This window comes from Branchiostoma lanceolatum, chromosome 5 (assembly GCF_035083965.1).
Source record: "Branchiostoma lanceolatum isolate klBraLanc5 chromosome 5, klBraLanc5.hap2, whole genome shotgun sequence".
Classification (NCBI taxonomy): Eukaryota; Metazoa; Chordata; class Leptocardii; order Amphioxiformes; family Branchiostomatidae; genus Branchiostoma; species Branchiostoma lanceolatum.
Genome location: NC_089726.1, coordinates 3,359,045 through 3,373,968, shown reverse-complemented (window position 1 = coordinate 3,373,968; position 14,924 = coordinate 3,359,045). Strand labels below are relative to the sequence as shown.

Sequence of the window (14,924 nt, the reverse complement as noted above, 5' to 3'; positions counted from 1 at the left end):
CCAGGCTCGGCACACTCCTCCGACTACACAAGGATACTGCTGGGTACCGAGTTTTGTGGTGGACCAATGGCTTCAGGTACTGCTGTTCATTGTTTCTATATTGAAACTAGATTAAAGTTATGAAAAATATGTACTTATAACGACCTCCAGTTTAATTTGGGAATTCCATTTTAATTTGGGACTGTCCCCCTACATTTCAGCAATATTAAACCCAAATGGCTTAATATCATATCAATTAGGTACAAAGGAAGCTAAAGATATGTAGCAGCCATTAATGACCCCATGGGGATTAGCCCAATTCGGAAGATTTCTGTAGAATTCTGCAGAAGTCTGGGAAATGGAACCAGAATTCTTCAAAATTCCAGGAACTGGAGCCAGAATTCTGGAAGCTGGAGCCAGAAATCCAGAATTTAGATATATCCAGGAAGAGAGAGATGATGTGCAGAAAGAAAACGCCAAGTTTAAGGAAGAAAACACCAAGTGGTGCGATATAAATGTTGAAAAGTAATATTCTTTAGAATTCTGGCCTGAATTCCCAGAATTCTGCAGATTTCTGCAGAATTGTAGCTCCATTTCCCAGCAGATTTCTGCAGACATTCTTCAGGATTCTTCAGAATTGGGCTTATTCCCTGGGCTAAATCAGTGGCTGCTACATATTTTCAACTTCATTTTTACCTTCCCAATGTGTTATTATGCCATTTGGGATGCTGAATGCTGAAATGTGGGAGCTGTTCCTAGATTAGACTGGAATTACCAAATCAAACTGGAGGCTATTTTAGGTTTTATAACGTTGTTGCGCTTGCAAGCTCAATGACAAGATAATGGAGCATCTCTTTACTATTTATGTTTGACTGTAGGTTTCCTTTGGTAAGACGACTGACGTCACCGGCGTGGTCACCAGTGGAGGCGGCTCGAACTGGGACCTGGGCAGTTGGGTGACGTCATTCACACTGGCCTTCAGCATGGACGGCGCTTCGTGGGCACCGTACGAAGACAGCAGCAACAACCTACAGGTACAGGTACTGTCAAACCTGTCCTCAGCAACCACGCAAAAGTGGTTGTTGAGGACAGGTGTTGGCTCCAGATATGTTGGTTGATTAGTCGAAACGTTGATGCCCTGGCCCACTAGTATCTGGCGCCTGTTTTCAATTGGGTTTTACTATAAAAAAATAAGGAAAACTAGACCAGATAAACAATGGCTTTTCATTTTTATTGGTATAGGTTTTCCGAGGAAACCGAGACCGGTACAACAAAGTGAGTCGTTCTCTCCCGGCTCCTGTGACGTCACGCTACATCCGCCTGCACCCGACAGGCTACGAGGGCTGGGTCGCCATGGTGATGGAGGTCTACGTCACAAACGGTTAGTCAGTGCTGCAGGAAGGCCGTAACCGTGCAAATCCAGCTGTAAACTAGAAATATGCAACAAAGTTTCCACTGAACTAAATTTTCAATATGTAACAATACCATGGCAGAAGCATCTACTTCGTGGATATCCAAAACCAATGTATTATGTTTTGTTGCAAAAAAATTCAAAGTTGTAGCATCTTATCTGTGAGCTATCAAAATAAAGAGTGCTAACCCCCATTAAATAGATTACCTAGTGTAATTGAAAGCCTGTATTTTATAGGGTGAGCATTCATGGGGCTCCAATCATATTAAACCACTGCTGTCTTGGGCCAGGGCTCTAAAATATTTATGAGAACCACCCGATCAGTAAGTTTTATAGGTATCTGATTACCTACCCCGTCCCATAATAACACCGTGGTGAGGTCGTGTGGCGTCAAGGCAGGGCACTCGGCTCAAAACCAAGCGGTCCTGGGTTCTAATCCCGTAATGCCCCCGATGTTGTGTCCTTTGGGAAAGACAATTTACACGACGTTTCTCACTCCACCCAGGTGTAAAATGGTTGTTCGTGGCACTGCTAACATAAGCTTGTTTTATTCAGACCTCTATAAGTGGTTCAAACTTACACTTACAAATTCTACACTATTCTTCCTGGAGTCCGCCTATGTTAAAATACAATCAAATCAAATATGGGAACAGCATTTTTAAACAATGGTTAGACATTAAATTAAACAAAATCAAATATGATGGACTAAAAGCGACCGTCCTTGTCTGTCCACTGAAGTGAAGAAAAAAATAAAATGAAATAAATAACATCCTGCTGATCGCCTCAGACGAGAACACCTGGATGACGCAAGACGAGTACTTCCCACTGGGAGTCGGACTGGATCCCGACGACCCTGCAGCGGTTCCGGAGATTCCCGACCTCCACATGACCGCTTCGTCGCGAAGGGCCCAGTTCTACCCCTGGCTGGCACGTCTGAACAACGGGAGGGGGCAGCAGCGTGGGGCGTGCTGGTTCCCGGATCTGGGTCATGAAACCAACCGGTGGCTACAGGTACATTTAGTATCCTGCCCTGTTCGTATCCAGGCCAATTCGTATGCTACCCTATTAAAAGCGAGACTATGTGATAACGTTACATTCCTGGCGCAGCAATATAAGTGCTTTTGCACATTCGACTACTCTTGTACGGTGTTAAAGGTGAAGGCCCCTGAGACATATTACTAAACAAAATCAACAATAATCCAATTTTCATCAATGAAGTAGAAAAAGTGAAGTGAGCTTTCTCCCAAGGAGGTTAAAATGTATTTTTAACCTCCTTGTTTCTCCATATCATTCCAGATTACGCATGACAAGGTGTACGAAGTTGCCGGTGTCATCACCCAGGGGGCTTACAACATGGACTTCTGGGTCACTTCCTTCAAGCTGGCGTTCTCTGTGGATGGAGAATGGAGAATGTACACAAACAGCACCGGGGACGGTGAAGAAATGGTCGGTTGAACTTCACATTGTGAAAACAGACAGGACAGGGTGGCTGTTAAGAAATAGAATGGTGTCGAAGACGCCTTCTTTAAGAAACTTCTGTTCGGGTCCAGTGCTGTCCTGTCCTGTCGACCAAATGATACAGTCTGTCCAAAAGCTCTTTCTATGATTACATGTTACCTTCTAACAAGTATATACAGTATAACGTTTTTGTTTGTTTAAGGTGTTCCAAGGGAACAGAGACAGCTACCGCTACGCTCGCAACCTGTTGGACAACCCGACTTTTGCACTCTGCACTCGCTTCTACCCGATCACTTTCCACAATCAGATCGGACTGAGGGTCGAGATTCTCATCAAATATGGTCAGAAGTCTAATTTATCTAACTAATCAATGTGCGTTTTGCTTTCTGCACTCTCACCTACAAACCAACAGAACCTAAAACAAAATCTCATTGTCATATGAATGTGTTTATATCATCGGCGTCAATTTGATATTCCCTACAAGGTTCCGGATGTGGGTCTGACGAGGTCTTATGTAACGAGGCATGTCGCCCAAAGGGAGGTTTCTGTCGGGCTTTCGACGGATGTGTACCACAGCGCTATAACGGCGGAGACAAGTAAATACACTCCATTCACAACTTTCCTTTCGGAAATGATACATTGGAAAGGCTGTTCCCAGACTAGATTTTCCCTGATTTGTTCGTGATAAATACCTATTGTGTAGCTAAGTTGTCCATTACGATGTTTAAGATTTCCATGTTTATAACGTTGCTGCTCAGCTATTAGGCTGCACATTAAAATAGCTGATATCTATAAACTAACATGAAGAAATGAGGACAATTCAAAGTACATATTATACATCCATAAAGTGAATAACTGAAACTGACAGAAAGATGAACGATTATTATCAAGAAAGAACATTCAGATGATTGATAAGATGGTGAGTAAAAGTCTTCGAGTAGTTGGAGAACAGCTTATTTCTCATTATGTAATTTACAGACTGAGATGAAGTTCCATGCGTAAGGAGTAGACGTGAAGTCAAATTAATTCTTGAGCTCTAACATCAGCTAGCAGCTGCGGGGAAACGAGCAATTCAACAACACTTAAAAATCACTTGACATGAATACAAAAAAGAGTCACAAACTGTCTTTGTTGCAGACCTGTCTGTGAAGATGTCATGGAGGTTGAGTGCGGGCTGGAGTTGGCCATGAAGTTGGAGGATCTCGGATGTTTGGGTTCGTTGGTTCACCTTCCAACATTATGTACATTATCAGGGCTGAACGCTTACATGTGCATGCGGCAGTGCCCGGGTTGTAAAGCTGGTGTTAACCAGCAATGATGCAATGTAATATAGAAGTTACCGTAACTACAGAACTGAACAGGCAGTCTTGTATAGAGATCTGCAGAACTGTAACTTGCTGGTATGAAAGTGCATCTGTTTTCAATTGGTCACTAAGAACAATCAACAACAAAATGACACTCGTCCTCAATCTTATCTACATGAAAATATGTTTTTGATTCGAAAATAGCGTGTGGAAGTCTAGTTGAATTAAGCTGCTTTGTAATGAGCAATTTGGCTCTCACAACAACAGCAGACAACCATGTTCTAATCCTGATTCGTCCGCTTGCAGTTACCATTTATTTGAAGTCACCATGAAACAGATTCCACAATCACTCCGTGTAACTTGCAGCAATGGATAAAATATTGATTTAGACAACTACGCAATTCTTGAGCGACTCATGCAATTAGAACAGGATGGTCACTTTATATCTTTGTCTTGTAGAGATCGACAGCCAGTTCAGCCCGTGTGGGGATGGTGACGTGTTCCACGATAGTCAGGCTTGTGACGGCTCAGAAGCTTGCTCAACAGGGGAGGATGAGGCACACTGTGACGGTAAGGCTTATCCGGTCAAATTCGCGCTTAAGCAAAGAATATCACACATTAAACGGTTACTAGTTCTAAACTGTTAAAAGTGATGCAAATATGCATGCAATTGTTAACAGGATGATGATAGTAAAATGCTTTCAATGTCTCTTCTTGGCTGTCTGGGATATAAGGTTGAGACTGCCAAAAAAAATATTTGCTTTTATCTAAATCCACTTGCAATATTGTGTCACACGTCATTCTATTTTCCGTTTCCCTGATCACTGCTTTGATTTATACTTCTGAATCTGATAAACAAGACCTACTTAATATATATATATTTATATCATGCGTGAACTTTATTCTGAACTCATAGTACATGTATCTATGATTGAACCTGATATTCCTACAATGTATTATTTCTGCTTTGCTCATTATGCTTTAACCGTATCCTACTCAATAGTGCAAAAGCATTTATAATCCTCCGCAATATAAAGTTTAAACCTTACCCTACTAAGGCATATAATTGTACTGCTTGAACCTTATAATCTCCAGTAAAACGTTCTTATCCTATATACTCAATACTTGAACATTATCCTATATACTCAATACAATATGTAAACCATACTTTTTTTATTTTATCTTTTTATTGCAACATTTACATACAAGACATGATGACGACAGACTCAAGCTTACAGCTTATTTTCATGTCGTCATCGACAGAATACATTACAGAATAACAAAACAAATTTTACAAATACTGAAAATGACAAAAAAACAGGTGCGGACATGCAAAGCATAAGAGCAACAAATTATCTCAAATAAACTACATAACAGAAATCATTAAATGTAAGAAAAATTGAAATCAATAAACAGATAAATATGTGGACAGGTACTACAAGACTGGTAGGATGGTGGTTTACTACTCAAATCTTTTGGATTGTGTAATGAAAAGTTGGACATGCTGTAAGAGTTTGACATTGTTTGAATTCGAAAGGAAGGGTAAGCCTTTAAGCAGTAATTGAATTAGAACATCATCCGAGAGATTATTGAGATTTATGACTGAACCTACCAGATTTTCTAAATTACTGAAGAGTAAGGAACGGTGTTGTGTGTAGTTAGGGCAGTACAAGAAGTAATGAGAAATACTTTCACAAGGATGGCCACAGGTACAAGCAGGACTGGTAACTAGGTTGCGAGTGTACAAATTGAAGTTTAAACTGAAAGTACCAAGACGGAAACGAGTGAGAAGAGCGCAGGTGTAACGAGGACCAGTGTTGAAATATGGGACAGATACAGGGCGCACAGATTTGATCATTGTTTTCTTAAAATGAGGAAGACTTAATGATCGATCTGCCAAGGTAAGGTTGTTCCAATGATACGTAGCGTAAGGTATGAATGATTTCTTAAAGCGAGTTGTGGTACACTTTAACAACTGAAGGTTATACTTATTGCGAAGGTCGTAGGAAGAGGAATCTGATACTGTGGGTGGTATCAAATCTCTTAAGTATTGTCGAGTTTGTCCATGGATAATTTTATAGAATAGGATAAGGGACTGAACATGGCGGCGGTCAGATAACTTTTCCCATCCCAGTTCGGCGAGTAGTGAAGTATACGAGGACCCCCTAATGGCACCAGCTACGGTTAAAGCACATTCATATTGTATTCGTTCGATGAGTTGAGAGTCTGAAGCAGTGCAACCGTGCCATACTACGCCACCATACTCGAGTAGGGGACGGATAAAAGATTTATATATTGTTTCCAAGACTTCACGGGGGAGCTTGAATTTAAGTTTACTGAAGGTTGAAACCTTTTTAGATGCATTGGCTAACATGTTAGAAATATGTGTATTCCAAGACATAGTAGATGACAGATGAACCCCGATGTGTTTGTGACAGTCTACAGAATCGATTTGTTCGGTACCAAGGAAAAGGGGTGGATGTGGAGGAGGTATAGCCTTTGTAGAATAACACGTTTCGATTGTTTTTGACGGATTGAGTTCCATTAGCCACGCTTTTGTCCATGATAATATCTTAGAAAGGTCAGAATTGAGTCTAATGGCTGATACAGTGGGGGATTCTACAACATCGAGCAAGGAGCTATCGTCTGCGAACAGAAAAGGATGAGTTTCGAGTTCCTGTATCATGTCATTAATGTACACGAGAAATAATAGCGGACCAAGCACTGATCCTTTAGGTACACCTGCACTTATCTCGCACCAATCAGAGTTTTGACCTTCGATTACGACACGCTGCTTTCTACCATTGAGGTAACTTTGAAACCAGTTGAGAAAAGGCCCTTCCACCCCGTTTCGTTGAAGCTTGAAGAGTATGCCTTTATGCCAAACCTTATCAAACGCTTTTGAAAAATCAAGATAAACGGCTCTGACTTCCTTGTTCTGGTCAAAGGCTTGGAGAATTTTGTTTGTAATGAAGACAAGCTGGTTTACAGTTGAATCTCCCCTAATGAAACCAGATTGATAAGAATATAACAGATTTTGAGACATTAAATGGTTGTATAAATGTTTATAGACAATTTTTTCAAGAATTTTAGATAGGGTAGGCAACAACGAGACGGGACGGTAGTTAGAAACTATACAAGGATCGCCTTTTTTAAAGATGGGTACAACATTTGCTCTCTTCCAGACTTCTGGGAATATTCCATGACAGAGCGAAAGATTAAAAACATAGGCAATTTTATCTGAAATGTAAGGACTAATGATTTTAAGAAAACGGTTGTCAATGTTATCCCACCCGTATGCTTTAGAAGTGTCCAGCTCGGAAATATATAGTTCAACTTCAGGGGCAGTGGTTTCACAATTAAACAAACGTACATTGGTCAGATAGTCAAGATTAGGTAATGTGGAATTAGTATCATCAATTGTCGATTGGAGGGAAAAGTAACTGTTGAATTCTGAAGCCTTTTCGCCTGAGTCACATATATAATGGTCATTGCGCTTAAGTGGAGGAATTGTAGTTGACATTTTGCATCCATAAATGGTTTTGACTATATGCCACCATGTTTTACTACCTGTAGTAGAGTTAAGTAAAGAATTTTGTAGGCGAGTATCATAGTTCAATTTGGCTGAAGCTATTTCATTCACAAGTCTGTTCCTTATCTTGCGATAAGAAGCCCAGAGTGAAGGGGTATTAGATAATTTAGCTTTTTTATGTGTTTTGTCACGAATACCCATAAGTCGTCTTATTCTGGATGTCATCCATGGTTTATCACGGGGTCTGATGGTGATATTTCTGTGGGGGACGCATTTTATTTTTGTCTGAGTAATAAGATCAATTAGCATATTGCAAGCACCATCAACAGAATTACAATAAAATATATCTAGCCATTGCGGATCAGTCGAGAAGTCTACAAGTGAGGCATAGTCAATTTTTGAGAAGTCCCAGACGGTGCGGACGTATGGTGGAGGGGGTTTGATAACAAAGTCGAAATTGGCAATAATAGGGCAGTGGTGGCAACCAGACAGGGGTGAAAGAACAGACGTGGATTGAACACGACTAGACGCGTCAGTAAATAGTAGATCAATAAGTGAGGGTGAGCGAGATAGATCGCACGTGGGTTCAGTAATCATTTGGGTAAGATTTAACATCTGAGATGACTGGAACAGTTTTGAGCCAGCTGAGGAATTTGGGTCCAGATGCCACCACGCTCCGTGCTTAGCATTAAAATCACCGGTAATGATAATAGTGTCAACATTTAAAGAAGCAGCTGTGAAGACAGAATTTTGGAAGGAGTCGATAAAACTATCAACGGTTTCTAAGTTTTGTCCAGGTGGCCTGTAATAGGCTGAAAAGAGAACACGGAATGTGCCGGGGAAAAGTTCAAGCCAGATGAACTCATCAGTCAAGGATTCCAGATCACAGCGACGTCTAAAGGCTATATGATCAGATACAAAAATCAAAACACCTCCACCGTGTCTGTTTCTATCCCGACGAACTGGAGTTTGAAAACCGTCAAGCGAAATAGCTTCAGAATCGACAGTGCTACCAAGCCACGTTTCCGTGATAGCAATTATGTCAAGCTTAAACTTAACTGCCAAAGAAGACAGTTCATCCATCTTTGAACCGGCAACAATACTGTTTACATTTGCATGAAAAACATTTAAGGATTTGATTGAGTTAACCCTGGCAGGGCCTGGATTAGGATGAATATCCCCAGCTAGTAAAATGGATACAAATACAATAGAGACTAGCACAATTAAGAGGATTATGTCGAAATGTAAGATCACATTACACTTGCGTTGAAGTCTGATGGTAAGATTAGCAGAGAACATACCTATGACTGCCCTATATTGGACTAAATCTATAGACATGTTTCTATGTTCCCCTTCAGCAATTTAGTTTGGAATTTGTATGGTTGACTTGGAGTACCTGTATGTAAACATCGCTTTGCTACTAAGACATTGAAAGAAGTATAAACAACAAATAAGGTGACAAAAGTAAATGCAAACATAGTGTCACCATAATGAAAACATAACAAGAAATAACAACAAAACATAATGGTACAGAACATATTCCGAATGCGTGGGAGGCACAGAAGGCTCGTCATCTGCACCGCGAGGATAATTAATATAATCAGGCGAGACAGAGCCATTAACAACATTAGGTTTGCCTTTAATCATGTTAAATACAAGGAATAAGCACAGCAGGTCAAGGACAAGAAAGGAAATAACTTGTAAGTATTACCTGAATAAAAGAAAACGATCGTCTATGGTCCTTTGATATCGATCAGTCATACTCTACGTCAATATTGCTTGGATAGCTTAATACATGACTGATGAAATTCTTTCACTCTTCGACCAAATTATCATCGACATAAAAGTGGATCGACTTCTAATATGAGAGCCATTCTCCATTTTGTGTTTCCTTCAGACTGTGCGATGGAATGTCTGACTTACTCGGGTGACCCCTGCATCCCGAGAGGGTGGATCTGTGACGGACTAGACGACTGTCTGGATGGGAGGGACGAACAAGGCTGTGTGCAAGGTAGGTGCAGCTGAGGGAATAGAAAAAGTCACATGTGGCAAGACCCCCGGCCGGACAAATAAAGGTTTCGACAATCTGAACAGAGATTGAAGCACGAGAAGTTAGAGTTTATTTAAGGATATTGATTCATCCATTGCCAAAAATGATGCCATAATGCAGTAGAATGATTATATTGGATGGTCTAACACAAAGAATGTAGAAGGTAAATAATCTGTTGGTAAGCCTCTCCAGAATATACTCCATGGGGCTTTACCCTAAGTTGTTGACATGGTTTGACTGTGCTGTGTACTTACCATGACAGGAGTGCCCAAACACTGCTTTTTCACCTGCCGCAACAACGTCACGTGTGTGCCGACAAGTCAGCTGGGGGACGGGCATCCGGACTGTTCTGATGGCGAGGACGAAAGACCCGGGGACAGTGAGCCACAACCTTTACACTGTTTACATGACAGGTTTCTCTCTCTTGCTCTCTCTCTCTCTCTCTCTCTTTATATATACTAGTATACATATGTATGTCTATATATATGCTCAAGCTTTTGCATGACCTCTGTCGATTGGAAACATAGAAAAAGGGTAGAATTTTATGTACAAAATTACAAAGTATACATTTTTTTATTGATTCAGTTAGGAAGTTAACATTTTCTTTGGCAAACCTAAAAGCCATCTAGCGACCTTCAAGTTGGTTTTTAATGTGTAATGCAGGTGCAGTGATTAAACGTGTTGTTAAGTCCAGTTCCTGAATTATTGATATCCGTATATTGTTTATTCTATCTAATGTAGACACTGATAGCTTATATCTGTTAATGGTTGTTGGGAGGATAGAAAATATCATAGCTGGTCCCCGGACGAAAGACTGATTCTTATCATTCTGATCTTAATTCCTTCAAACAGCAGGATGAATAATTGTGCAGCAAAACTGTATGCCCCTTTACACTTCGCATATACAAGTTTGCATGGGTAACTTATTTTGGTCTCGAAAAAGGCATATCTTTGGTTGGTAGAAAACAACTTTGCCCACAAACTTTGCCCAGAAACTTTACTCAACCCCCCAAATGTTAATGCGCAACCCATACGTACTTGAATATGCGCATAGATATTTTAGGGCCCTAAGAGATTGAAGCACAAGAAGTTAGAGGTTTTTTTACCAGAATAGATGGAAATTGCAGCAGCTAGCAACTTGTCTTGCACGGCCACGTATTAATTCAAATGATCACAAATCTGTTGCTACAGTTGAAGATGCTCTGGGAAGCACGTGGGGCTCCTGCAACTACAACTGCGCGTCCATCTACGGCAACGCGTCGTGCGTCCCTGACGCGTTCAGCTGCGACGGTGACGCGGACTGTTTGGAGGAGGAGGACGAGGAGGACTGTGGAGGCGTCGCACCTACGGCAGAAGATTGCCCGACATTCTACTGCGACCTGTCCGGCTCCCAGGAATCGCACTGCGTGCAGAGTCATCTGGTCTGTGACGGGTACCCGGACTGTGCGGCAGGGGAGGACGAGCAGGGGTGCGGCAACGCGGAGGTCGTGTCCACTCAAGCCAGTACCACTCCGAGCTTCGGGCCGACCGTAGAACCGACAAGTGTTCAAGTAACGTTCGAAGATCAAACCGGTACTATATCTCATAATTTTCCTCAAGGCAATAATCCCTGGGGCCTAATGATTTACAAATGTTCCTCAGAAAAGAAGTTTAAACACGTTACTCAATATCGACTTTAAGTAAAATACTTCCCCTTGAAAATCACACCATTAAAGCACAAATATTAGGAGTCGAGCATGCAAAGACGTTTGTTCCAACCATTCTTACTACTGAAACAGTATCTATTTTGATTGTCCCTTTCTAAAGGATGCTTTGGTTTTCCCCGTCCGTATAAAAATTATGGGCAGTACGATGGCCTTGCGGGAGATATCGTTTACCAGATACTGACCCTAATTAGTTTCATGCATTTGATGAGGTCTGTGGGGATACATGTGTAGGATGCTGATTAACATTCGTAAAACAACTGATTGCTTTATTTAATTCATGCGATCTCTTAAAAATATACCATATGGTTTTGGTAGCGTGACATTTCTTTAAGTGTCAAATTATGGATGCATGCTCTAGAATACACTCATGGTTCTACAAGGACACATCATCAGTGATCACTCGGGTGACCCAGCCGAGGTTGATCAGTTCCCGATTTGTGTCCAAGTGGCTTCCTTCCACGGTTCTTTCCTTTGGAACCACAACCTATGAGCGGCCTTCCAATTCTATGCTTCAATGTTCAGGACCTGTTTGAAGTATACTTAGTAGTTACTATTTATGTTTCCTTTTTTGGTTCGTTACAGAGCTCGATGTAGGGAGCCATGGGTCCGAGTACCAGCCCTTTATTTGGATGACAGCCGCTGCACTGGGCGGTCAGATTCTCTACCACCTGGTTTTTCAATCAATTCATTAGACCACGGCTGTGGGACACAAAACACTGTGTGGAAATCTCAATAAGAGAGAGCATAAAGCATTTCTGGATAGCAGAAACATGACCAATGTTGAATCGTTAGAGAAATATATAGATTAATCAACTTGAAATCTCCTGCCCTTGTTCAGACCTTGTTCGAACCTTTTTTTGGAATGTATGATGTTTCTTAAATCTCTAAGTCCAACTTTGTACTTGTCTAAAATGTGGTGATACGGTATAGTGGAATAAATCACTAGGATTTTGTCTCAGGCCTAAGAAAAAAATGTTGTGTTTCCAGTTACGGTCCTTTTTTTTATAAAATTTTGGCTGAACTGATCCAACAAATACAGTTTAACAATGCAAAAATGAAATGCTTCACGGCACTGGTAGTTTTTGAATCATATTGTAGAAGCACAATAATTATGACACATTTTCATATCCACTATTCAAATCATTCATCTGTTGACATAGATATGGAAATTTGCAAGGTTCTGTTTTGGTTTATCACTAAGTTAAAAAAGTTTATATCCCAACGGGTGACCGAAAAAAATGCTTGGGTTGGCATATGTTTGCTAGGGTCGATCGGGTAACCAGCAACACAGCTTTTTCCCCTTCTTGGCCTTACAGTCTGTGCAGCTCTCTACCCCGTGTTGGAATATTTATGTTAATCATTTTGGGTAAAATTACCAGAAAATTTGTAAGATATCCGGAAAAGAGTTAATCAATGGTGTAGCACAGCAACGGATACACATGGTTTGTTTAAGTAAGGCTTCTTTTAGATAATATACTAGTGTTGATTTTTCAAGGTCTAATGAAACGTAATCTAAGCTATCCGAAATGTAGGAGTATATTTTCATCACTGTATTTCACTGCAAAAAATGTAGCCTGATGATTTTATTAACACTCTGTAAGATCAAAATATCATAGCGGCATATATATCTACTCTTACAATTTCCAATATTTTAGAAATGAGGGTTTCACCCAGGACATTTTGCTTTGATTACCAAAATGCATGAAGAATTCTTAGAACATCATATTATACATTATTATCATCGTTCTTCAGTCTATAGCTGAAAGGTATAGAAATAAGACGTTAATGGGGTTTGTGCAACCATTGGCAATAAAAATAAACTCACATGAGCATGCAAATACTTGTATGGTGTCTTCTGTTGTTGGTGTTTTTACTTTTTATATGCTTTATTCCATTAACCAGCGAGCCAAAGGCAAATGTTCGTAGCCCTCATGGCGTAGTGATGGATAAAACTACAGCATAACAAATTATATTATAACTTGGTCGTTCTTTAAAATATTTTTGTACCGGTAAGGCCTAGTGACATTGACGTTATAGAGATTTGAGGAACTTTCTATTCGTTATGCAGAATGCGCCAGTTAGACCTAACAAAAGTGCAAAATGTTTTGATTTGAACTTTAAAACTTAATTCTGTTTTATGTACATGTGAGATTGTCGTACGATAAATGTTACAGCCCTACTAATGTTAAACCAGTCTGCTCAATTGCTATTGCAAAGAAAAACATATGGCCACAGCAAGTAAATTTTATGGATGACATCCTCCGCAGACTCCAAAACTAATGAGAAAGGGCGAAAAAAACAAGGCGGGCAAAAAAAAACAAGATTTTTAAATCATAAATCTTGTTAAACAAGAATCGAGGCGACAAAATATTATATCATGACCAACAGGTCTTTTATTCCTGTATTCAACCAATGAGGTTTCATATATAATATAAAACCTCCTTGATTCAACAGTAAACATGTCCTTGTATATGTCTCAATAGACTAACTACAACAAATGCAGAAAAGAGCTTGTTGTACCATCATCATATACACTGGGTATTCATATGCAATGAAACACCTTAGACTGTCAACATTAAACTGTCCTTGAAGATGTGTATACAGCTCAATTTACTAGAACAAATGCAGAAAACAGCTTGTTATACCATCATGGGCAGGAACTACACTGGGCATTCATATGCAATGAAACACCTTAGACTGTCAACATTAAACTGTCCTTGAAAATGTGTATACAGCTCAATTAACTAGAACAAATGCCGAAAACAGAAAACAGCTTACGACATATTTGCCAATGTTTGGCATGTTGACCACCGTCGGAGGGCAATGAAATTTCTTTTGTTTTTTTTCGAAATCAGGCGAAAATTAATGAGCGCGCTGATGTCATCCATAAACATTACTTGCTGTGGCCTAAGGTGTAAAAAAACAGCTATCCTTCATGAACAATGTACAATCCAAGCCCATTCAGAATCCTGGTCATATCATGTACTTAAGCTCGTATGAACAAAATGATAATCCAGCTATTCATAGCATAAATGTCTATGATTTAACACAAGATGACTTTTTCGTTGTGCGATCGAGCTCTGTCTCTGACAATGTTATCTACTAAATCTCCAAACTTCTTGCTTGACACGCCAAAAACAGTTACTCAAGCAACTGGATATGATTTTTGAAACAGTCAGACGTTTTAGACAGCATCCGCTGTCTTCCGCCTGTCTGCCTGTCTGTTGTTTGAGTACAGAATTTAATGTTGGTCGCCGATGAGAGGGCATTACCCCAAGTGCCCTTGCTTGACTGTAGGTAATCTATAATATTTGAACATTATTGGGCTCTGAGTACATGGTATCTTTCCTATTACTACAGTTGATAGTATACAGACATTTGTTACTAATCACACAATGAACAATTCCATCATCATCATCTTTCATTCTTTAACGTAGATTTTGTTAACAAGGGTCTGTAACACAATTTGTCATCCAAGCACAAA

General features: G+C 40.2%; 2 protein-coding genes across 2 annotated transcripts in view; one reads left to right on the top strand and one right to left on the bottom strand.

The window, feature by feature from the left end:
* The window catches only part of LOC136434465 (uncharacterized), a 125,638-nt gene that overhangs the window by 77,472 nt on the left and 33,242 nt on the right, over nt 1-14,924 (bottom strand). The window lies entirely within an intron of this gene.
* Nucleotides 338-12,132, top strand: LOC136434379 (uncharacterized). The gene is made up of 13 exons (XM_066427167.1): nt 338-496; nt 858-1,013; nt 1,222-1,360; nt 2,178-2,422; nt 2,687-2,836; nt 3,051-3,189; nt 3,333-3,444; nt 3,986-4,062; nt 4,612-4,722; nt 9,582-9,695; nt 9,997-10,113; nt 10,926-11,306; nt 12,023-12,132. The coding sequence occupies exons 1-13, from the start codon at nt 338-340 to the stop codon at nt 12,130-12,132; spliced, it is 2,010 nt and encodes a 669-aa protein (XP_066283264.1).